At 46.6% G+C, this 25588-nt stretch overlaps 2 protein-coding genes across 4 annotated transcripts in view; one reads left to right on the top strand and one right to left on the bottom strand.

Moving 5' to 3' along the window:
• The window catches only part of LOC310696721 (uncharacterized protein), a 185180-nt gene that overhangs the window by 54382 nt on the left and 105210 nt on the right, over positions 1-25588 (top strand). The gene's annotated exons all lie outside the window — the stretch shown is intronic.
• On the bottom strand, positions 787-23260 carry ELK1 (ETS transcription factor ELK1). Of its 2 annotated transcripts, none has more exons than XM_083482569.1 (6): positions 22948-23260; positions 18025-18233; positions 15936-16361; positions 13015-13425; positions 11713-11814; positions 787-7015 (listed from the first exon to the last, which is right to left on the bottom strand). In XM_083482569.1, exons 1-6 carry the CDS (start codon positions 22991-22993, stop codon positions 6917-6919), a joined length of 1293 nt encoding a protein of 430 aa, XP_083338695.1. In that variant the 5' UTR covers positions 22994-23260; the 3' UTR covers positions 787-6916. The 2 variants fall into 2 exon arrangements, with proteins under 2 accessions (XP_083338695.1, XP_083338696.1); XM_083482570.1 differs by lacking the exon at positions 22948-23260 and adding an exon at positions 19735-20146.

Here is a 25588-nt window from a genome sequence, read left to right as displayed (position 1 = left end):
ATAATTTTAATGGGAGATACAAATGGGGTAGTCTCCCTAGAGATGGACAGAACAATAAGAAAAACAGAAACAAAGGAAGGGAGACTACCCACAACCTTTTTAAAAATGGTGGAGAATTTTGGTTTGATAGATATTTGGAGATTTAAACACCCACTGGATAGGGAATTCACATTTTTTCCAGAACCACACCAGTGCAGTGGAAGAATTGACTCAGTATGGTTCTCGAGAGAATTATTGATACAGGCCTAAAAGGTAGATACACAACCAAGAAAACTTTTGAACCATAATTTAATAATACTTGAATTAAAGGGAGAGAAATACCCTGTGTAGATGGAGATTAAATGAGGGACTTCTAGATAACCAGAACATCTTACAAAAAGCAGAAAAAGCCCTGAGGGAATATTTTGAGCTAAATTTAAATCAAGAAACAGGTAGAAAGATGGTCTGGGATGCTAGTAAAGCTGTAGAGATGATTCTTTATCCAACAAAATGCCAATAAGAAAAAAATTAGAGAAGGAGAAAAGAAAGAAGTATTGGAAGAATTGAGTTGGTTAAAAAACCAGGGAAAGTCAATAAAACAAACAATAAAGATGCTACAAACACAATATTCAATTATAATAAATCTGGAAATAGAGTGCAAAATAAAAAGGAGGAAACAGCAAATTTTTGAATATGCCAATAAGCCAGGTAAATTACTAGCATGGCAGCTAAGGAAAAAACAGGGCATAAATTTAAGAAGAAGAAGAAGAAGAAGAAGAAGAAGAAGAAGAAGAAGAAGAAGAAGAATTTATTAACACCCCACCCATCTGGCTGGGTTTCCCCAGCCACTCTGGGAGGGTCCCAATCAAATATTAAAAACAAAATACAGCATTAAACATTAAAAACTTCCCTAAACAGGGCTGCCTTCAGATGTCTTTTAAAAAGTACTTTGAAAGAAACAAAGAGAGATTTGAGGTAGGATGAATTTATCTTTTTGGGGAAGAATATCAGTGATAAAAATGAATGTATTGCCAAGAATGTTATTTTTATTTCAGTTGATACTGGTGATCGGCAGTGCAGGACACTTCAAGGAATGGCAAAAAGATATTTCTAGATTTATTTGGCAGGGGAAGAAACCAAGGATAAAATATAAATTGCTAACAGATGCTTTCGCCTTACCAGATTAAAAATTCTACTATAAGGCATCCTGAATTTGCTGGATCCAGGAATGGATAACATTGAAAAATGCAGATATTTTAGATTTAGAAGGACATGATAATAGATTTGGATGGCATGCATATTTATGGCATGAAAAAGCAAAGGTACACAAAGATTTTCAGAATCATTTAATAAGAAAATCATTTTTTATGGTATGGGGAAAATATAAAAACTTATAAGAACAAAAAAACCACCTTGGTGGCTCTCCCCTTTAGAAGCAATATCTCAGGAAAAAACTGAATATGAGAAGTAATTGGCTGACATATAGAGAGCTGTTAACCAAAGTAGAACACCAAGTAAAACTAAAAGACTATGAGGAGATAAGGGATTTATTAATGGATTGGTTAGAGTTTCACCAACTAAAGGATATTTTTAAAAGACAATAAGAAAGGGTTTAATTGTGAGATAGCAAGATTTCAAAAAGATCTATTAGAAAATAATCCCAACATTGTCGAAAATGTACAGTTTGCTCTTAGAATGGCATACAAAAGATGAACAGGTCAAGTCAGTAATGATACACTGGGCAAAGGATTTGGGACATAATATTTAGATGGCATATTGGAAAAGGTTATGGAAAACAAACTTGAAATTTACGGCATGTTTGAAATAAAATTATATGAAAATGATGTACCGGTGGTATTTGACTCCTAGTAAGTTAGCAAAAATGTATAGGACAAGTACAAATACCTGCTGGCAATGTAAAGAAAAAGAAGGTACTTTTATCATATGTGGTGGACTTGTAAGGTAATAAAAGCCTTCTGGGAGATGATATATAATGAAATAAAAAAAATGTTTAAAATGCCTTTGTTAAAAAAACAGAAGCTTTCTTATTAGGAATTATAGGTACTAACATCCCAAAGGAGCAGAAAATCCTTTTTATGTATGCGACAACAGCCGCTCGGATCTTACTATCCCAGAGATGGAAAGAAGACAAAGTCCTTACCAGAGAAGAATGGCAAGCTAAGCTGATGCCAAAATGGCAAAGCTGACTGGAAAACCCAGGAACCAAGGGAACAATTTTTTTTAAAAGAATGGGGAAATTTTATAAGGAGACCACTGTAAGCAGATGGAAACATTCGCAGGATTTTAATTCCACTTGTATTATAATAAATACTTTGGATAATATGGATTGATATAAAATTTAGAGTATGGAAGAAGTTGTAAATGTTGAAAATAGAGGGAGTGGGGAGAAGTTGCAAGATTCAGAGTAATTTCAATATATGGATATGTATTTGGATTGTTATAATTTCATATTTGTAAAATCAAATATTTCAAAAATATAAAAATTAAAATTAGGCAACCCCAAATGCTAAAGTATTTTCTGATTGTTTTGGCTTATAAAATAATTCAGATCCACTGATCTTGCAGTATTACTCTCAATTTACAAGACAACTGAACTTAAGAAGGAAAATATATGCAGTGTATGTTATTTGCTGCAGTATCGTGTTCCATGGTCCTTTTGCAGTCACCTCTTGAACATGCCTCCACACGAGGATCCCTTTGTCACATGGGTCAGCACTAATGTATGGCTACAAAAGTGGTTTTACTCCAGCACAAAAAGTTATCGAAAGCTGCGCATGGTGAAGGGAGGAGGGGGAGCAAAACACCACCCTAGGACTGCGTGCGGTTCCTTTGACTCCTTCGGAGCCGCGCCCTCCTAAGTCCCCCGGGGACTTTCAAGCAATTAACCCTGAAGACACAGGCTTCAGGATGGAGAGCGCCAAAGAGGCCGTTTGTCCTAGGCAAAAGGTTGATAAAGCTACTTTGCTGGGTGCTCTCAAGAAAACTGGGACAAGCCCAATGGCACCTGCATGAGAAAGAGGCTCCACGTGGAGAGCCAGCGATTGGAGAAAGCCCGGCTCAAATGGTCCCAAGCATTGTGCAGGCTCTCACATGGCTTGACCATATCAGTCAATCATGGCTTACTTGATCTCCTCACTGTTTGCATATGGTGTACTCAAAGTGTAACCATATTTCACTTAGTTTATATGAAACAATATTTGCATTTTACTGATTGTTTACTCATGGCTTACCTGCGGTTTGCATGTTGGATGGCTAAAGCTAAACCACAGGTTATTGATGAAATTACGTTACAAGTTCATCGTTTACAAATACTTACACATGATGTATTAGAGGGTTACACAATGTCTTGCCATAGTTCACTCTTCCCTTGCCTGCGCGTTGCCAATGGTTTTTCCTTCCATCTGCCACTTGGATACACTGGGCTCAGCCACAATGTATTCTCATTCCCACCTGTTTTGCTATCGTGTAACTCATGGCTTATGCTGGTGTACTCACAGTTTGCGCTAAAGCACACCTTACTTTATACACAAATCACACATGATTTGTTCATAGTTAACACTCGTGGTTTGTACCTGATTGAGTTGCAGATTGCTGTTTACACAAAGTGCCTAATTTATTAAATAAATCTGTAAACCACCCCTTGTAAAGCACTTAAGATTTCTCCCAATGGGAGGCAATATGGAAGTGCAAAAAAGTATAATCATTATTACTATTAAATGCTACACAAAGGGATGATTAAAATTAACCACATATTTCTTTTAAAGCACAGAAAATCTGCCACTTAAAATGCTCTTCGGCCACCTCTTGTCTCTATCATCCAATCTCTACTCCCTCTTGGCTTCCTCTGGCTTCATAACTTGTGGTAGCAAGAGCGCATTTAGCATCATCGGCCACAAAAGGGATCGGCTTCAAAAAGGAATGAAGCCTATGCATCTTAATTGGTACTTCTAAAGTTACAACTGGGTGTAAGCGAATCAGGGCCAAACTGGACACAAATGCAGCAGGAGTGTGTTTTCAAACTGCAAGAGGGGCAGATGGGTGGGGGCGATAACCTCTTACCCCACCCTTTCCATAGTTTTCTCGCAGCTAAACTCACTTTCCATATGGGATCCCTGCTGGTGGAAAAACCATGCAGAACAAACTGTGGGGAGGTAAGCTGTGAGTCAAGGAGGGTTTCATGTGCCTCATGCAGAAGACCTTCTCCCTTTGTCAGCTCCTCCCCAACCCCAGTTTCAAGGTGGCATGGGGTCATTTCCATGTTTAAATACATGGGCCTGTAGTCAACTTACCTGTCACCATAGCAAAAGCCAGTGCAAGGGCTCCCACTAGTGCAAAGGGGCCTTCTCCCTCCCCCCCCCCACCCAGCCTTCCCCAAATGTGCTCTGGAGGGTCAGGAGAACCCCCAGAACACCCCCAGGGGGAGGAGAGGAGTGGCTATTCCATCTGGCAAGCAGAAATGCTGGCACTGACAGAACTATCAGAAGAGCATGACACAGAATTCTTCCCCATGGATTTCATGCTGTTGCTCTAGTTTGGCCCTCAGATACCACAGAGAGAGAGAGAGAGAGATTTCAATGAAGTCACTCTGTGTGACCCAGGTGTACAGCTTGGCACAGTCAACTATCCTCTCCATTCAGTCAACCCTTCCCACAAGGAGGGAGGCCTTGTCGCAGAGGAGCTGCTGAGCATCTGCTACCAAGTCCCTGAATGCATGCATCTAGGGCTCTGGACAGCCTCCCTGGGCTCCCCTAAATCAATGCTCAATGTTTCCCTGTTGCTGAAGTTGGGGGAATCTCAGTAATGGTAGACATGTTGTCTCACAGAGCAGCCTATCCATCGTTGTGAACTTCTGAGGGAGCGTTCTGGGAACAATCTGAAAACCATGGCCCTCAAAACATGTCCCATAGTCTTCTGTCCACTTAAAAACCAAACACAACTGGAGAGCCAAGGGCTTCTCTTTCCCACTTGCTTTAAAATAAATCTTGATCTCCCACCCCCACCTTAAAAAATAGATATAAAAAATGGACGGATAAAAAGATAAATATAGCTTTAAACCATCTACTATTCTCTCAGTATGACTTTTTTGATAATAGATAAACCTGTGATATATACTCTGTGAAAAAATAGAAGGCGCCAGGAGTTCTGATTAGGAATCATATGATATTTCTGAAACAGTATCTTTTCTGCTTCATTAACAAATAGTTCTGAGGAATCCCCACAAAAACCTCAAAGCAGAAGGGACGGAGTTTTCACGATCTGAGGACCCAAGTTAAAAACTCACCTTATGAAAAGACACAGCCCTTTTGTAAAGAGTCACAAATTCCCTTTTGATGTAACTGGAAGGAAGTGGGAAGCTGCAGAAAGAGGCTTAACTTCCTTTTCACTGTTTCCATAGAAAGCTTCCCCCTCCCCTGCCCCCTTGTTTGGGTTGCAGGAAATGACCAGGATACGCTCTAACGTGGGAATTTGTCACTGCGGCTTCCAGGGTGACTTGAGAGCTGGAAGTAAGTGAGGAGGTATGTGAGGACTTTCTCTTTAGTGACCAGTCAGCAAGTTAAACTTCCCCAGAAGATGGTCAACATCTGATATTTCTCCACTGAAGAAAGAAATGAAGCCATTAAGACCGACTCCCAAGTTGAAAGGATTAAGACTTCTCGCTCGGTCATTTCTGTGGTGACCTTCGTCGTCAGCAAATAAATTAAGGAAACCATTCTGTAAAGTCGGTGGGACTTCCATTCTCTGGTCTCCACATTGACGAACTGGTGACCTTTGACCTTTAGGTGCATCAGTACTGAGGTGCATGTAGAAAAAAACAAAAACAGGGCTTCCTCAGCTGCAGTTGTGATGTCAAATGGAATGTCTAACATATCCAAAAGAAACACCAGAAACATCTCCCACCTCACTGAGCCAAAGGACTCATGGACAACATTGTTTAGATAGAACTATCGTGGCTGACACTGCTACCTTTTCTGGCAAAACTGAACATGACTAGCAGTGCCTCCTCCTCCGGTGCTGAGCAGCAAACACATCCAATGCATTTTCCTTTGCCATGCCAAGCCAATTAAAGAACACTCTGTGCCAAAACCATCTTTCGTGAAGTCTGAAGAAACATGACCAACTGTGCTTCCTCTTCTCCTTTCAGCCACAACAGATGTGGTTAACCTTGACATCCAGCCAGCCACAAACATGGCTGAAACTCTTTTGGCCCAAAAATAGCTTGCACACCAACACCCTGATCATCCATAGTTGAAATCAACACACAATCAACACAAATATGGTTGGTGCTGCTTCTGCCCCCCTGCAGACAACCAAAACAAACATTGCTGTCAGGGTCTATACCTTTCTACCTTTGAACCAAGGCTCTCCTGAACAAGGAGGGAGCTGATGAGATGAGACAGTTGATTTACCTTGTAGGATGTCAGGAGATAGGTCGCCTTCTTGAACTTGGACCATCACCTCAACTCATCTCCATTATGAGACTGAATAGCAAGAAAGAGAATACGAAGGACAGCCCAAGCTGCTATACTAAAGGTAGATATGGGCAACCCCTTAACTGGGGCGGCAGGCGGCAAATAACTGAGGTTATAACCTCTTTGCCCCCAGAGAGGTATTTGAGGGTCACATGAAGCTTTTCAGAAGCAGGTAGGTGCAGCACAACAACTTCTTGGTGTTAGGGAGACACCGTTTAGTTTCAGAGGAACATCCTGGCCTATTCGAGGCAATTGGATGAGATCTGTTTGCTACACCATTTCCATCCTTCAAGCAGCTCATTAGTCCTTGGCTCACCAAAGGGATCCTCCGGCCAGTGAAGAGACACACAGTTGTCCATCCAGAGAAGTAATCCCAACTGCTTGGAAAGAAACTCAAACCAGCTCTTTGGCAGGAGTACAGGACACAGCGATGCTGAGCAGAAAAGCTATGGCTTCTGGGGTCCGGGAGAGAGGACTACAGGGGTGGAGAGTCCATCCACGCTGAGAGAGGGGATGTGAACTTGGGAGCTGGAATTGCTGGGAAACTAAAGAGAGAAGGGGAGGGAATTAAGATCTGCATACATTTATAACAAAAGTCAAAGACAGCGTTTCCTGGGCTTTGGGGGGGGGGCAATTTTGACCACAAAAGCAGAGAACTGCAACTCTCCTCTGCTCCAAATCTCTCCCCTCCCCCACCAACCCCCCCCCCACACACACACATAGAGGGCTGCAGATGCCTGGAAATGGGGTAAAAATTCAATTCAGTTCACTTTTACAGGTGAATTTACCTAATTTGCACACAAAATGAAACACAACCATCCCTTGAAATTTACACCTCTCCAAATTTTGCAAGGCCATTCTGTAACCTTGTAATGTGTGCAACAACAGATACACTAGGGTAAAGTGTTATGAAAATGTGTATAATAGTGAAGATAACATACAAAAATGCTTTGTATTAGGGAACACTACTTTGCAAAAATGTGCATTTAGCAAAATTTCCTACAAACAGCTGTATATTAGAAGAAATTCACACTGAAATGTTGATGAATTTTAATAAATTTTAATACAAAATCACAGACTGATGTGGAAATGTGGAAAAATGAGCAACCAAAATTGACAGTTTCACCCATCAATCCCTATTGAAGCTCCACCAGAAGAAAGTGGCTGCATGTGTATGCAGAGCTTACCTGGAGCAAAGAACTGGCGAGATGAGATATCCTCCCCGCCCCACCCCACCCCACCGGAAGCTTTCATTCTATGCACCACAGCAGAGACACATCAGGTTTCATGCACTGTCCCTCAGATGCCACATCCCTCTCCCCCATGTCCCTCAATTCTTGCCCAATGCTAGGGCATATTTCACATGCATCCCCCAAATTAAACATTCGGTTATTTTTGTTTGTGAAGCCATGTACCGTAGATACCATGTTAGCCACAATTCACATCTATCCTGTAAGTTCTTGAGAAACACTGCATTTTGATGCACTGCCCCCCAAAGGAACTTCAGATTTGAAAATGTCTACAGTGTGGACAGTGGGCAACTTTGGAATGTATCCAAGCATCCTGACACCTGCAACGGGGTGCAAATGTGCTTTGAAACAAAGCAGAAAACCTGTCCTTGCTGCATTTTAAGTTGGCAATGTGTGCATAGCCTCAGACTTCCACTCCTTTTCAGAACCCGCCCAACCCTTCATCAATTAAGCTGTATAAAAGCCTCAAAGAAAGGTCAACTCCACACATTGTGGGGCCCTTACAAACTTTTGCCTTTTTGTTTTCTCCCTTAAATTCTAAATGTGCACCACGGCACCCGTATGAGTGACTGCAGCGGCATTTCACCCCAACCCAAATAAATGAACAAGTACCGTAGGCCATTTTTTAATGAAAGATGGAGGACAGGACCAAGGACAGCACATTATTTCTGCCCAGACCAATCACAAAAGCTTCTACCTCCTGAATGAGGCACAATATTTATGGGGGTGGGGATGAATCAAAGCAGAGCACAGCCAGTTGTAAATCCCCGGAGGTGGTATAGAGTTTCACCCTGTTCTTATGTCAAGACCCATCAGTCAGGACTGGCTGGATGAGGAAGAGTGGTGGGAGCTGCCCACCCAAGAGCCCCCAGGGAGGGCACAGAAGACGATGACTCACACTTCCGGGTTAGCGCCTCCGGCAATGGCGGATTTCCTCTGATTGGGAGGAATCCACTTCGTGGAAAATAGGGTCTGGACAGCCACAGTGAGGCGGAGACCCACCAAAAACCACAGGCGGGAGAAGCCTGTGGACGTGGGATTCGGCTGGCACCTTTTGCGCCTCCCCTACTCGCGGGGAAACCCGGTTTCGGGGATCCGGAGTGACGTGGGGTGAGCGGCGCGGTGCTTCGAATTGACTGCTCTTTTCACGGAGTGAAGCCGCATTGCTGTTGCCGGAGAGCGCTGACTTTTTCCTGTGGACAATTGGACTTTAAACAACTACCCGTGAGTAGAACGGAAAATTGGACTTTGAAACATCCTAATTTGGCATGGAAGCGGGAAGGTTCTAAACAGGAAGTCCGCCTTCCGCTTTTGTAAATAGATTGAAGCAAAGACATTGTAAGCTAAAGTCTGGAAAATCTTTTGTAAAGGACTAAATCTCCATCGGCTAAAACTACTAAACCCCCCTAGGAAGCAGGAGAAGAGGGGGGAAATCTTAAATTGTTTAAGCCTGCAGGAGAGAGAGTAAAGAAAGATATATTTTCACCGTCTTGAACCTGGGAACGGGGTGCCAGGAAGATAGACGTTTTGGGAAAGTTCACTGACTGAGAATAAAACGTTCTTTGACAGATAGTTAAAAAAGAGAAACATATTGATTCCAATGTTTCCTTTTGCACTTAAAAGGAACAAAATATTTGAAAAACGAAAGTAACTTTGTTGCTGGATCTGCTTTCAAAAGGACGGATACAAATAGAAAATGTTTTCCTCTAGAGGGAGCTTTTGAAACTGTTGTTGGGAGTCGATCTGGGGAATTCTCCAGCTGCAGAGATTAAAGATCGTGAGAACCAGACATTGACCTTGAACAAGAATGTGCGCAGGAGAAGCCTTAGTGATTGCTTTTTGCAAAACAAGCGCTTTACTGGAACAGCTACATGAGAAGATGGATTTGATGACTGTTGCAGTTAATAATTTTGGACGTTGTTGAACCTCAAGTAATACAAGTGGAAAGAGTCGCGGCCTTGCAGGAACATAAGCAGGAACATAAGCTGTTGTCTTTGATGACTGAATCTGGAGAAAGTCAGATTTGGAGAGATGGAGTCTCGTTTGGTTTGGAGATGGGAAGTTGGATAGACCCCCCCCTATGCAGGGATGTTCTGGCTTCTGGGATCTGGTTTTGGGCCAGGGGGAGTCTGGAGTTGTGGGGGCCTTTAAACTGGAGGGACTTTGAAACATGCCTTCAAATACCTTTTGGATTTTAGTGCTGACTATGGAGAATGGGCTGACCTGTTGAGAAGGGATAAAGACATTGTTAGGTTGGAGTTTCCCCGAGATCTACTCCTCAGCGATAAAGGAAGGAAATTGAGAACAAGACCAGCAGAAGACAAAGTAAAGTGCAGGTATAAATATGAAGAAGACCTGCAGAAGGGACATGGAAAAGAGTTAAGAGCCTCGGATAGAAGATCACCAGGATAATGGACTAGATGGAATGGATAGAAAGGACTGACAGAACCCGAGACCAGGAAGAAGAGACAGTGGAAGAAGATTGGAAGAAAGTTTAAAAATTCATTTAGAGAATTATTGTAAAATTAATGAGTATTAGAAAAAATGTTGGAATGAAAATATTTGGCTTTAGTAGAAATACTATAAGGAGTTGTGTATAAATAAGTTTTATATTTTAGGGCTTTTTATGGTAAGATAAGGTTAAAATAAATCAAGACAATTTAATGACAGAATATAGTGAAAGATGGAAAGGATTTGCTGAGATAATTAATAACTAGAATACAAAAAGGGAGGTGCGAGGAGGTCGATGAAACAAGTTAACGAAAGATAAAGATTTGGGAATATTGGATTTGTTTTTAATTTTTTGTTTGCTTTTGTTTTTGGTTTTGATGTATTGTGTGTTTTGCTCACTTTTTTTCTTTTTATTGACTTGTACCGTTTAACTCCTTTTTTGTTTTTGTTTTTTTCCCTTTTCTTTTTTTCTCTGTAATTTTAAATTCTCAATAAATATCATTTTTTTAAAAAAAAACAGAAGACGATGACTTAGATCCCGGACACTGAAGGGCAGCCTGTGGAAGGGACAAGCTGGGAGGTGCCAGAAGCAAGGGGGCTGAGCGATGAAAGGGGGTCAGTCACAGTGGGAGCACAGACTCAGACGGAGGGGAGTCAGAGGCTGCCCTTGCCACACAGCCATGGGACAATCCCAGTCCTGCTGCCTCTCCTCCCCCTCCGATGCCCGGCTCGAGGCCCTGAGCTCTCCCCCTTGACGCAGCCTTCATCTGCTTAGGAGGGAACCAGAGTACGAGGCTAGAGAGGGAAGGGTGGGGTCAGTTTCAGCAATGTCTCAGCTCTGGAGTCAGGCGAACCAAAGGACTCTGCTGTGGCGTTATTTTCTGCTAATACAGAGCTAATTGCAATTCATGCCTTCCATGTGTGTGCCTGCCCTGTGCTTGATCTGACTGACAGCTCCTTGACACTAAGGGAACCTTGGGAAGAGGGAAAGAAAGAGGGACCTCCTCCCCCCCCCCAGAGTAGCAGCAATGGCGGCAGCAGAGCAGGTGGGATGTGGCACACTTTACAGGGAAGCTGGTGGCCAGTTGAAGTTCCCCAACAGCAGCAGCAGCAGGTGCTCTAGTTCAGGGAGGTGGAGTGGGTCAAATCTGCATGGCAAAGCTATCCCTCCGGAAAACCAATGATCTTCTGCAATGCTTGGGAACCACATATTGCACATTAGCACTCAGGTGAGCCATTTGGTCTTCAGACACCACTTGCACATTTCAAATTTTGTCCCAACTATGAGGATTACAAACTAGGAAGGAAGGAAGGAAGGAGCATATACACACAGGTGGTCAAATGCATGCTGGATACCAGAATTTACACTTGCACAGGAGGATTCCAGAAGTGCAAGAAAACACACAGCTTGTTATATTCCCTTTGTAACCAAGCACCAGACTCCCCAAACAAACCTGACTGTCTCTCTGGCTCTACCCATAATCCTCCACCCTCACCCCCCACCTCAGTACTTCTGCAAGACCGAGGGTCTTACATCCTACCTGGAAGGAGAGCTTGGCTGGGCTCCGGGGTGCGATGGGGCTGAGCGTGCTCCAGAAATGGATGGTGGGTGGCAAGGAACTCGGAGTGAGCAGCACTGGGGTCTGCAAAGAAAATCAGGACGTCACAACCAGAACACAAAATGGTTGGTGGCAGAGAGAAAACAGCACTCCTTTAAGAATCCTAGTCCAGCTCCATTGGCCTGTTTTCTGTGTCTGGCTCTGAGAAGGCCGAGGGCAGGACTAATGGATTAGATTTTGGCACAGCGAAAGGTAAGAGGCAGGAGTGTCTGAAGGAGCTGTCTCCACCCCCATTGTTCTGCAGCGCCGAGGGCCTTCTGGCGGTTCCCTCGTTGCAAGAAGTGAGGTTACAGGGAACTAGGCAGAGGGCCTTCTCGGTGGTGGCGCCTGCCCTGTGGAACGCCCTCCCATCAGATGTCAAGGAAATAAGCAGCTATCCTATTTTTAAAAGAAATCTGAAGGGAAGTTTTTAATATTTAATGCTGTGTTGTTTTTAGCACTTGATTGGGAGCCGCCCAGAGTGGCTGGGGAAACTCAGCTAGATGGGTGGGGTATAAATAAATTATTCTTATTCTTATTCTTATTATTGCCATTTAAAGACAAGAGAGCACATTCTGCCTTCTCCTGCAGCACAGGGTTCTAGGTAGTAGCTGAGGACAACGAGGCTAGTTGGCTACAGGAAGTGGGTGCAATTTTATGAGGCCATTCTTCTTCTTCATATGTGTTGCTCTTTGGAACAATTTGTACTTAACGTTACCAGTGGCAAAGGGCTCCTGACCTGCCCCTTTGGCTGCCACTCAGAACAGACAATTTTGGCAGAGTTAGCTTGTTGTGTGAAGCGAAAAGGCAACCTCCTTTGCACCTGATGATCCAACTGGCGCAGTTCACAACTTGAGGTTGGGACAGTGGGTGGTGGGTGAGAACACCCTTCCCTAATGCCATAAAACAAACTGCCAGCAAATCCCTTTGCTGCACAAAACAGTCTCTCTGGGTTGGTAACCAAAGTGCCACTTGACGGGCCAGATTTGGGCTCTGGAGCCCTACTTGCCAATTCCTGCCTTACTGAGCCATGTGCATAGCTGTTGGTTGGTTGGTTGTACAAAGGAGAAGTCACATTTGCCATCCAGGCGGAATGTTAAGCATCCCATTCAAATCAGGCACATCCTCCCTGACAAAAACAATTTTGGAAAAGATACCTTAGTTCTACACCCCCCCCCCCCCCCGTTTTCTGGGAAACAAATGAAGTCCGCTCCCAACGGGGCCAACTGAGAAACATGGTCTCACCAGTGCATGAGAAGAAATGACCGTGGTTGGGGTCAGCGTACTCCCTGCCCCTCCAGGTGCCAAGAGACTGTTCACAGTGGCATTCACTTTCTCCTGGGTTGGCAGTGAAGGTAGCTCCAGGACTTTGGGCTTCTTGCCCTTTTGGGGCTGTCCCTCAAGAGACACGGTTGCTGGTCTGGGGGACTGAGCTTCCTCTTTCAGCAGACCACCCCCCTCCTCTGGCAGCTCAGCCTCCAAGGACACCTTCTCCAAAGAGGCCTTCTCTGAAGGCAAGGTCTCCTCCTTGACTCCAGCCTCCATTAAGACCAGCAGAGCAGCTGCTTCCCCATCAAGGTCAAGGTTCTCTTCCACCTTCACCAGAACCTTCTCATCAAGGGGGGGAGGATCCAATGGGCCGGGCTCCACTATGACCTGGATGACAGGAAAAATAAATAGAAGGAAGGGAAGAATCAGTCAGGTAGTCTCTCATGCAAAGAGAGGGTTGGGGTCCCCCCCTATCAAGCAATATGTACATTTTATGAAATAAATTATGAATTTGCTACTGCCCTCCCCAGCTTCACTTAACCCCCAACCTTGCTTTCAGGAATCCTTCCTCAATCCTGCTCTGCTTTTCAGCTTTGCTCACCTGGGACCCATTCATTTACTCTGCTCTCCTTGTTGGCGTTCAACCAAATTCTTGCCCTAGCAAAGGGATTAGAGGGATTCCCCGCCCCCCAGCCTCAACCTGTGCCATCCCCAAATCTGCTCCAGAGGGATTGGGAGAAACCCCAGAACATATATAGGGAGAGGAGAGGGGAGAGCATTCTGCTACACAAGGAGAAACACTGGCCCTGATGGAATGTCCATCTTAAGTCTACGTTGACCACAACCCCAGGACTTCAGGCCTCACAAGTGCTGTCTTGGGGAGGCCAGATCTAAAGGCCTGACCAATCTCACATTCTCTTTCCTTCACAAAGGCCTGTTGGATACTAACAAGAAGGGCAGGAAAATGAAGGACATCCCCAGCAATACACCCAACATTCAGAAACAGATGGTCTCAGAAAAAGGAATCCTACCAGACATATATGGCTGTTACCAACTTTTTTTCCTAATACTTCCTTTACTGTGCCTCATGCTCTGCCGGTATCCCTGCGGATGCCTGTTTGAGACCTCTTCTATCCCATCCATTTGCTGTTTCCTGAATGCACTGTGGCCCCCAGTCCATGCTGCTGAGTCACACCTGCTCACCTGATCCCTGGTTTCTGCTTTATGTTCTCCTGCTCTTGCGGACACAAACCTCCCCAGCTCCCACTCCCGTCCCAGCAAGTCCTCAAGTCAGGGGCGGAGGAAGGGGGTGGGGGCAGTCCACCAAACAGTCTGCCCACTGCCTCCCCCTCAGCTGTAGGGCGGCTGAGTGGGAGGAGGCAGGCAGATCCTTGGAGGCCTGCCCCAGCTCGCCCTGCCCTGCAGGCAGCTGGTCCCACCCCTGGGCACAGGGCACACACGCCACCCCAGGCGCCTAATCGGCTTGCTCTGCTGCTGCCTTAAGTACAGCGTTTCACAAAAGAAATACTTCCACTTGCTGACAGGTTTTTTTGTTTTTTGTAATGCATTCCACTCACTGTACTTCAATGCACTTGGGCACTGCGAAAGGAAAGCCACAGAAATTGTGGGTGGTATGTTAATGAAGAGTAAATTATAACACACTGCTTAATGGGGCCTTCACTTTTCTGTGAACCATCCTGAGACCTCTGGGTATAGGGTGGTATATAAATTCAATAAATAATAATAATAATTAACTGCATATCAGTTCATCTTCATATCAGAAACTTCATGCACCTGCAAACTAAGCTCCGACCAGCATGATATATAAAAAGACACAAAGTCAAGGTGTTCCCATCCCAAGTGTGCACAGCACAAAATCTACTGCCAAGTGTGTGGGGTTCTGGAACCACAGCCTTTACAAAAAAAACAAAAAACAAAAACAACCCAAACGCAAATTTGTGGAGAATGGCAGGATTTATGCTTTCAGATGCAGACTGACAAGCATAAGATGAGATGGGGAAGCTTTCCCAGGCTTGATGTGAAACGCTTCACTTGTTTTATGTCAGGCTGCTGCTAAGAGGCAAGACTAGCAAATGGTGTTGGCACCTCTAATAATGTCTACTAAGGATGAAAAAGAGACATGAGGATGGGCAGAACTTCCAGCAGGAAGGACATGGTGAATGGGTGCGTCTTCTGTGCACCTCCTCTTCTCAGGGCCAGCTATGTGAGCCACCACCGGCCTTCTTTATTGCTGCGGCTGCTGCTGCTGCCTGTTCAACATCCCTGTCTGAGTTCGAGAGCAGTGACAGCAAGAGCTTCTACCTCCAGGCCCAAATTGGGCCCAGGGGGAGAGAGCAAGGAGATGGACAGCTGTGACCACGGGAAGGAGGAGGTGCGTCCAATCAGGGCATCTTGCTGCAGGGCCGCCAAAAGCCTTCTCCAGTCTTGTTCACTTATCGTCAGCCTGCTTCCAGTCAGTTGCTGTTTTCTGGTGGGATTCAATCACATACTGTACCGTCAAATAATTCTGCACAGTTATAATGGATTGGGAGGTCTTACACAATAATAAAGGCCAATAAAGCTTGGCCTTTTTGCTATGAGGAAAGTGAATGGCGGAAAGGCATTGCAAAGTGTGGGATAATACTTGCTTTGACACAGCGTCACCTAACTTTTAGCAAATAAACCCAAAAGAATGCTCATTCTTTTGCCAACTACTCTGCCTGCAAACAAATCAGGAGGAAAACTCAAAGAACAGGCCTTCTTTGGAAATATATAGAACCTCCAGCCATCTATCCCTTTGGAACCAAAGTCCTGTCCTTCCAGCAAAGTGGAATGCACTACCTGGAGTCGCTTGCGGCTCTGAAAAAGCAAAACCTTCCACCACTTTTGTGACTTACCTGCAGGGGCTCCTGAGACTCCTCTGGCTCCTCAATCCTGATGTGCAGCTGAGGCGGACTGTCCACTGTGGCCAAGGAGGGGGGTGGTGGTTCAGGGGCAGCAGCAGGGGGTGGCACTGTGGGCAAGAGCTCTGTCTCCTGGCGGGAGACCCGTCCAGCAGGCGAAGGAGCCTGCAGCGACTGAATGGTGAAAGTGGAGTAGAGCCCAGAGCGCATATACTCATTCCGGCTGCTGCGTGGGGCACCCCCAGCTCCACGCAGGGCTTTGGGGGCCCCAAAAGCCCCCTCGCCCCCTTTTGCTTCACTCTGCACCTGCTCAGGCCTTTTGGCTCCTCCCTCATCCTTTACTCCCTCCATGCTTGAAAGCTCCGGGTAAGAGACAAATTTGTAGACGAATTTCTGCCCACTGACTTTACGGATGATATTCTGGAAGGAACAGAGGGCGGCAAAATTAGCACAGCACAGGGTACAGTGATCAAACTACATCTGCCATGCATCTCACAGAGGCTCCGTCAATGGTATCTTCCAGAAAGGGAGTCTGGTGTGTTCTAGACTTGCTAGGCTACAATTTCCATCAACCCTGAACTTTCCCAATGCTCATGGGAGCTGATGAGAGTTGGAGTCCAACCGCATCTGGAAAACACAGCAGTGGCCACCCCTGACTTGGGGCATACCTGAATGCCAGGCTGGCACCTGAGCTGCCTCTGCTTGCTGCTGAAACCACACAGCCAAGACCAGGCATCCTGTATGCTTTGTACATGAAAATTACGTGCCACAATAAAACTCAAATTCTGCACCAAGAAAAGATTAATACTCTGACCAGCATTAATTATGTCATTTGTAAATATTTTCTTGTCTGGCATGATTTATTATTTTTGTGGAGAGAGACAAGCTCTGCCCCCTCCCTCACTGTTGTTGTTTTAAAAGTGAAGATAGATATTTGAAGAGAATTCACAGCAGGTTCTTCACCCCTGGCAACAGCATACCTTTGTAGATTTCTTCATTTTATTAAAGAGAAAAATGGATATATATTTTTTACATTGCAGAACGACTCCTGTGAGTGGAGCTGTGTAGATGATGTCCCGGCTGCTTTGCAGAAACAGAGTCACACACGCACAAACACCCACAACCCCCAGCCCTGGGTAGGTAAGAAATACAGTTATGGTCAACGGACAACCAGCAATCCACCTGATGAAAGCTAAGAGTCCCTAGATGTCCCTTTAAGGGAGTTAGTCACAGAGATATGGTTTTGATATTGCTTGAAAGTAAAAGTCATCAGACTTGGTTACAGGTGTATGTGTGGGTATAAAGAAACAGTAGTTCTGAGACACCCACAAAGAAATCCTGTGCAAGTTCACGTAAGAGCAAAGTCCCACTGTATTCCGTGGGGCTTAATCCAAGGGCAGAGATAGAAGCAGAGAAGCGGAAGACACCTTATGGGAGATCTCTCTGGAGATCTGATATCAGGTGGTGGATTAACTGGGTGCTCTTGGCCTCCATTAATGATTCATCTATACATTTGTAAACAAAAACAAATATTACACAAATGTCATAGGTTTCCAGTGCTGTCTCTTCCAAAGGTAAAATACCCTGTGTGGTGGTGTGCTGTCCCTGGAACTTCTTGCCACTTGGGGAAGTGGGGAGCATTTGTATGGACCATAGCCAGGATGCTTCCAGATCAGCCCTGCTGCTCTGCCTCTGTCTTCACCCTTACACAGCCAACACTCAGCCTTCCGAGATTTCACACACTCTCAAGCTTCTCCTTGCACAAATAAGGGCTAGGCATGTGCTTTAAAGAGAGAGGGAGTGATGGGGTGGGGGGCGGGGGTTGAATGTGAGATTCTCATAATGCTCAACTCTCCTTTTGATGGCCCTGCCCACCAATCCTTCTCTTTTGGTAAATATGCAAAGACTGCACACACACCTCACCCCAAATACCCTTTTTAACTTTCTAGTGCATTCTCCTTCACAGGTAACTGATCCTGAAAAGGCTGATCTGAAGGGGAAAGCAAGGCAGGGGCGGGGTTAATCTAGGAGTCCTTGGTCTTCTGCAAGGGAGATGCTGGGAAGCCAGACTGCAGACTCCCACCTTGTCATAGTAGTAGCGCAGGGCCCGACTCAGCTTGTCGTAGTTCATGTTGGTCTTGTTCTTCCGCAGCCCCCAGAGCCGTGCGACTTCCTCAGCATCAACTAACTTGAACTCTCCGTCGTTGGATGTCCATGCGATGAGATGTCCGTTGCTCTGCTGCTCCAGCAGCTGCAGGAGGAATTGCCACAGGGTGACTGAGGGATCCATGACTAGAGGGGACAAAGGGAGACAGAGTCAAGGGCGCTGTTTATGACGTGTTCCTGTTCCCTTGGGGGTCGGGGCAGTTTATACCGTCAGGAGAATCAAGAAGTACAGCTTTTCCTGAATGACAGGTTAGGAAAGCACCTATCTAAATGCTCCCGGGTCCAGGAGGGAACAATCCCCTTCACAGAAAAGCAGCATATCAGGGAAAAGGTCAGGCTAAATGCTGCTTCACATGCTAGAATTCTGTGTGCAAGGAGGTGCCTCCCTTTCCTCCTTGGGGAGCAATGATGTCATTCCCTCATTCGGATCCTGAAGTGATCCAGCCCCAAAAAGTCCCTCTATGTGTTGCTTGATGTTGCCTCAGCTTTACTGTGCTGAGGAGCAGGCAGCTGTGTGGGCCTGATTCTACACACGTTCCTGTCACTTGCCTGGGCCACTTAGAGTTACACTCCACCTTTGCAGATCACCTGTTGATCTACAGTCTTCCAGGGGACCATTTAATGACAATTCAACCCACTGTACAAACACAGCACAAAACACAACAGATGCAGCAAGAAAGCAGGTGCAGTGACACCTTTTCCATCATTTTGTTGACTGTATCCTTTTGGGACCAGCAAATTGGGGAGGCTGCAAGAAACTCACTACACAGCAGTCAAGTTACCACTAGTGACAGTTGGAAACACCGGCTGCCAAGTTGTGCATGTGCTTCTTCCTTACAGGGTTAAGTTTATGTCACAAGTTCTATGGTGGTAATTTATTATGTCTCAGGCATATATCTGCTTGCCACTGGAAGATGTGCAGTGATCATTTGCCCATAACTGTTCCTAATAATATTCTACATACATTTGTAGAAGATGAAAAGATAACAGTTGAAAACATAATCGCTGACTGCTCTCCCTTATCCAGGCACAAAACAATTTGCAAAAATCATTTGCCACCAACCAGTGCTTTTTTTCTAAAAAAATGTTTAAGGGTTTTCTCATTTTCCTACTCATATTGAAATATTGCCCCTCAATGAGGCCAAACTTAGATTCACAAAATGTTTAGGGGTATGCGTACCCCCACGTTCCCCCAGGGGGGGAAAAAGCACTGCTGCCAACTGAGTATGCAGTAAAAACTTATCAGTTCTTGCTCCAAATTTAGCTCCGGCCCACTTCTTGAGAATAATGATTAGACCTTGTTCTGGGGTAAACCTGTTATACCAAAACAATAGATTGCAACAGAGCAGACATCATTCTGGTATACAATGCACAGGAACACAGAAAGCTGCCTGCGACCAAAGCAGATCATCAGTATTGTTGACGCTGACTAAAAGCAGCTCTTCCGAGTCCATGATCCCACCTGAAGATGCCAGGGACTTAACCTTGGGTGTTTTGCAAAGCATCTGTTCTACCTCTCAGCTCCAGCCCTTGCACCTAAACACCCCAACTGCTAAAACTGCTACTTATAAATACTTCTCTTTCACACACATGCACAGACACGAAACAAGAGCATTTACAAACTAGCCTTGGAAATAAAGTGTGCCAGTAAATTCACTACAACTTGTACGTGTCCCCTCTTGATATCAGCCCCAGGAGTTGTTCAAACTGCCCTGAAGCAAAACTTGACGCATGTGTGCCAGCAGACCTATGAAATACAATACAGGAGGTTGTCATTCTCCAAGCTTGTCATATATACATAAGTCTAAAACCAGGATTTTCTTAAATAACAATAGACAGTTCTTATACAAAGAGGCTGAGGAAATCAGATTTCTACCTGAGTAAGCAGCATAACATCCCAGAAGAGACAGGATGGATGAATGGGGCACCAATGTACACCTTGCTTTACAGTGGAACATAAACAAAAAAGGCAGGTCTCTGCACTGAGCAGCTTACAATTGGCACCAGGAAAGGAAGGAGAGCTGACAAGGAAGAATGCAATGGCACCTACTAAGGCTGAGTTTCTGTAGGGGGTGAGAACTGAGAACCTATGGCAAGTGCTTCACAGAAAGGTGTGTTTTAAAGGTAAATTTGAAAGAATAAATAGGAATGACAAAGTAGTAGTAATAGTAACCAGTGCTTTTTTCTAAAAAAAAACCTATATGTTTAGGGGTACTCTCATTTTGACTCAAGAAGATCACCATTTTATAGTTCAAATCGGGAAAAATAAACACAGTAAATGGACAAAAGTACAAAGATTCACGAAATGTTTAGGGGTGTGCATGCCCCTGCGTCCCCACTGAAAAAAAGCACTGATATTTGTTTGTTTGTTTGTTTGTTTGTTTGTACCCCGCCCATCTTACTGGGTTGCCCCAGCCACTCTGGGCAGCATCCAGCGTATATAAAAACATTAAAGCATCAAACATTAAAAGCTCCCCTTCAAGTGTTTTTTAAAAGTTGTGTAGTTATCTCCCTGACATCTGATGGGAGAGCGTTCCACAGGGTGGGCACCACTGCTGAGAAGGCCCTCTGGCTGGTTCCCTGTAACTTTGCTTCTCACAGTGAGGGAACCGCCAGAAGGCCCTCGGAGGAGGACCTCAGTGTCCCAGCTGAGGGATGGGGGTGGAGACGCTCCTTCAGGTCTACAGGGCCAACACTGTTCAGGGCTTTAAAGGTCAGCACCAACACTTTGAATTGTGCTTGGAAATGTACTGGGGGCCAGTGGATATCCTTTAGGACTGGTGCTATATGGTCCCAGCAGCTGTTCCCAGTCACCAGTCTAGCTGCCGCATTCTGAATTAGTTGTAGTTTCCAAGTCATTTTCAAAGGTAGCCCTACGTAGAGCACACTGCAGTAAGCGAGAGATAACCAGAGCATGTATACCACTTTGGCGAGACAAGGCAGAGGCAGGGAGGGTCTCAGCCTGTGTACCAGATGGAGCTGGTAGACAGCTGCCCTGGACACAGAATGGACCTGTGCCTCCATGGACAGCAGTATATATATATATAGTATGGCCTATATAGGCATTCCTTGGAGGGACTTCCAGGAATAAGGGCAGCAAGAGAGTAAAGGGCAGAGACATTTAACTATGGCAGTTCCCATTTCTCTATATACATCCAAAAGGAATCAGTACTGAGGTGAATGTCTTAATTCAGGCATTACCGTTGTCATATATGGGACGTGGGTGGCGCTGTGGTCTAAACCACAGCGCCACCCACAAGTTTGGTGGTTCGAATCCCCGCAATTGAGTTAGTTCCCGTTGCTCTGTCCCAGCTCCTGCCAACCTAGCAGTTCGAAAGCATGCCTGTGCAAGTAGATAAATAGGTACCGGTGCAGCGGGAAGGTAAATGGTGTTTCAGTGCGCTTTAGTTTCCGTCACGGTGTTCCATTGCGCCAGAAGTGGTTTAGTCATGCTGGCCACACGACCTGGAAAGCTGTCTGTGGACAAAAGCCGGCTCTCTCAGCCTGAAGCAAGATGAGCGCTGCACCCCATAGTCAAGTCTGACTAGATTTAACTGTCCAGGGGTCCTTTACCTTTTACATGTGCATGCATGAGGAGCCGTGGGCAGAGGGGCTCTGGGAGGCTGTGCAAGTGACATTTGCAGGCTGTGCCAGAGCCCACTATAAGAAGAGACAGATGGATCTGTTCCAAGTGCAAGGGAAGGACACTCTCCTTCAGGGCATGCCCAGGACACGCACTAGAGGCAGGATCCAGGCACGGGAGGCAGAAGCTGGAATAACAACTTCCTTTGGCAGAATACAGAGTGCACAACCACCAGACAGTAATCAGAAAATGGAAGGGACTATTCACTTGTGTCCCCTAGACTTTAATCTCCAGCTCTCCCTGCCTCATATCCTATTGGTGGCCCTCAAAGAGTGATTGATTTCTAAAATGGAAGCAAATGGTGATGAGGTATTATTATTTTTTGGTCACATCCCACTACTAGATATGTGAGGAGCAGTTGTGGTTATTCAGTGTTAAATGAAAGGTAACTCTGCACATGCTCAGAATCACACACTCTGGACCGCAGTCTTGCTGTGGCCTGGCAAAGTCCAAGCCTGGATCCTGGACCCCGGCTGGGTTGGGCCTCCTTCCTCTCTTAGCTCCCCTTTGCATCCCCATCAGCTCCAGACTCACCCCCCCCCCTTGCTTCAGCTGACAACCCCCGAATTGTCACAGGGAAGGGTCCTCTGTTAGCCTCTGGTTTACCTTTCCTCCTGGGAGACCCCCCCCCCATCTGACTCTGGGGAAAGAAGGGCCTGCACCGGATCAGGAAGAGGAGCTGCAGGGATGGACAGGCAAAGAAGGCTGATTTGGCTCCTCTCCTGCTCTCCCCCCCCCCCTGAATCTTTGGATTTGGCCTAAAGAAAGGATTTTCTGGTGCTGGATTTAATGCAAAACCCCATCAAACCCTCCGTAATCCGGCAGTTCCTGCCGAGTGCGGGGGCGGCCGGGGGCGGAGAGATGGGGGGCAGGTGGTGATCTGGAGGGCCGGCAGAGGCTGGGAAGAGTCTCTCGGCATTGGCAGCCAAGTGGGCAGCCCAGCCGCGGGGATCCCGGGAGCCCCAGCGCGGCGCTCCTCGCCAGAAGCGGCTGCAACTCCGTCCGAGGGAGACTCGGCTCTGGGCGCCGCGGCTGCTGCCCGGGGACGCCCACCTGCCCGCCCGCCGGCGTCAAGGGGGCGAAGGCGGTGCTGGGGTCCCCGGGCAGGCGGCGCCCCCCAGGCAGGGAAGGAGGCCGCGGGGATCCCTCGGGGAAGCGCCGTCCGGGCGGGGTCGCCCTCCATCCCCAGCTACTCACCCGTCAGCAAGGCGGCAGCCGCCGCGCCCGACCCGGGAGGCTCCATGGGCTGCGAGGCTGCCGGCGGGCTCCAAGTTGCTTCTGCCCCGCGGGACGCGCCGGTCCCTCTCTCCCGGCTCCTCTTCTTCTTCTTCTTCCTGCCTCCGACCAGCCGCGCAGGCCGGGTCCCTCGCCGGGGAGGCAGCGTTGACGGCGCCGTCACATGCAAAGCACGGAGGCGGAGCTGGCGCCCGGACGCCTGGGTCCTTTCCCGGCGGCGGGGGCGGGGGAGGGGAGAGAGGTTCCGGCCGGACTCCCGGGCCCTCCTCCGGCGGGAGCCCGGAGGTGCCCGATCTCCCGGGGGAGGGGAGGAGTTCAGCGAGGGCGCCGGGACTCCTGGCTCCTCTTGTGCAACTGCTCCGGGGTCTCTGCGCCAGGACCGCGGGCGGAGGAGAGAGAGGCGCGGGGCGCCGGGCGGGCCCAGCCGGGTCTGAGCCGGGCGCGGGCTTGGCCTGGCAGCGCGGGGCCGCCCCTTGGCCTCCTCCTGCCCCCGCGTTGCGAGGGGGCTGCCTGGCACAACTGCCAGCCCACCACCTGCTCGCCCCCTCGCCATCCTTGCGCGCCCCCGCGGTTGCCGCGGCAACCGAGGGAGGGGATGCAGGCGGGGGCGCGCGCGGGGTGCGGGGCGTCGAGAGGAGCGAAGGAGGTTGCTGCCATGAGAACCTCTCTGCCTCCGCCGGGGCTCCGCCGCCCAAGGCCGCCCAGGGCCTCGATCGCTATGGAAACCAGGCTGAGATGGCAGGGAGACCTGGGCATCCTGGCCAGACTCTGGTGGTGCTGGCAAGCTGCTCCATCCAAGGAACAGCGCCTACCTGGCAGGATTGTTGTCAGGATAACCAAGCTCCTGTGTGTCAAGTGCTCAGATTTAGGGCTTAGGCTGCAATCATCTCTACACCCGAGTGGAAGTCTTTACTTCTGAAAAGACATGCACAATCGATCTGTTTCCCATGAAATATATCAAAGACAGAGAGATGAGTGGCCCACAGCAGTTGGAAAGGATATTTCTTTAACCACTGAAAAGCTAGAGTCCACACACATCAGGGTTTAGGACAGAGGTTGTCAGCATGTTGTTGGTGTAGGACAGGTTTTAACGGGTAGGACAGGATATAAAGGTAAAAGGACCCATTAGGTCCAGTCGCAGACAACTCTGGGGTTGCAGCACTCATCTCGCTTTGCTGGCTGAGGGAGCCGCCGTTTTTCCAGGTCATGTGGCCAGCATAACTAAGCCGCTTCTGGCAAACCAGAGCAGTGCACAGAAACACCGTTTACTTTCCCGCCAGAACGGTACCTATTGATCTACTTGCACTTCGTGCTTTCGAACTGCTAGGTTGGGAAGAGCAGGGACCAAGCAACGGACACTCACCCCATCGTGGGGATGAACAAAGTTTCAAAATCCAATCCTAGGCAGTCAAATTTAAAGCATAGGAATTAGGCTGTAAAACCTCATTTTGAGGAAATCCAGCTATGAAGTAAGCTGGCTCCCTTTCTTACCCCGCTTAATAATCACACAACAACCTGGGAAGTAAGCTTAGAAATATTATTTACTTGCTTCTTACCATGTTTTAGTTTATGGCAATGGTGGCAAGTTTTGGTATCCATCCCAACTTCAACCCCTCCCCAATGATTAGGTTCTAAATTATAGCAGCCTTATTATGCCCCATGCTGGCATTAAATGTGTATGCAAAACCTTTTATTAGCTACTCTTCAGCCATTGCTTTCAGAGTGGCTTACCAAACAAAACTATAAAAATACATTAAGGAAGGAAGATGGCAGCTAGTTAAATGTCCAGTATAAAATAAGCACACACTAAAAGGGTGCCTGTCTGTTCGGGATAAAACATAATAATCTTTGATTTGGTTTTCTTTAAGCGTAGAGCCACAAACCTGAACCTCTAGTGGTAACTCAGGGACACAGTCCAAATGAAGATCTACCTAACATATATTTTCTCATATCAGATGCTTAGCGTTGGAATGCCATTTGGAGTTTCCGTCGTCAGCACTGTGGTTGTCAAGGGGCTTGGGGGCATCAAGTGTACTGCTAATTCAAGGGGTCAGACATTTGCAAGTCTTAGTACCCTAGATTGTCCACTGCTTTTTATTTTTTTAACTTTCACAAAAAAACAGCACCATCTACAAAGTTCAAAACAAGGCAAATAACAGTAGTGATTTTTGAATTTACTTATACTGTAGTATGGAAAAGCTCAGAAATGTAATGGCTATAATGCTGCTGAAATCTCAAAACAAGGGATAAATTGTTTAAAATAGCTTGTCAATTAAATTGTAAACCAGCTGGGTCCATGCAGGGAGGGGGACACATTTCCTCCACTAGTGAGGGAAAAACTCCACAGAACTTCAATCCATTTGATTTGGCTTCTAAGGAAAATGTCACTTACAAAGCAGAATTTCTGCAATGCTGAAAATTTCTGCCAACATGAAAAGGTATCAGTTTTTGAACAGGATAATAGAAAAGTGAAAGCTATCCTTGTTTGGAAACTAATTTATTGAGGAGGGGCCTCCTGTCAGTGGACAATCTCCCTGAGTATACAGTGGTGCCTCGCAAGACGAAATTAATTCGTTCCGCAAGTCTCTTCGTCTTGCGAGTT

The sequence above is a fragment of the Podarcis liolepis genome (genome assembly GCF_965112155.1).
Source record: "Podarcis liolepis genome assembly, chromosome: 17".
In the NCBI taxonomy this organism is placed as follows: Eukaryota; Metazoa; Chordata; class Lepidosauria; order Squamata; family Lacertidae; genus Podarcis; species Podarcis liolepis.
Note: the sequence above shows the minus strand (reverse complement) of the source record. Positions and strands in the feature narration are given on the sequence as shown.

What these genes read in the sequence shown, in the direction of transcription:
- ELK1 (XM_083482569.1), bottom strand. Translation starts at nt 22,993, where the DNA reads ATGGAGCCTCCCGGGTCGGGCGCGGCGGCTGCCGCCTTGCTGACGG. An exon ending in AGTCTCAGGAGCCCCTGCAG is followed by an intron (nt 13,426 to 15,935) that starts GTAAGTCACAAA and finishes CCTGTCATCCAG; the next exon opens with GTCATAGTGGAGCCCGGCCC. An exon ending in CAGCCAAGCTCTCCTTCCAG is followed by an intron (nt 7,016 to 11,712) that starts GTAGGATGTAAG and finishes TTCTCTCTTTAG; the next exon opens with TTTCCCAGCAATTCCAGCTC.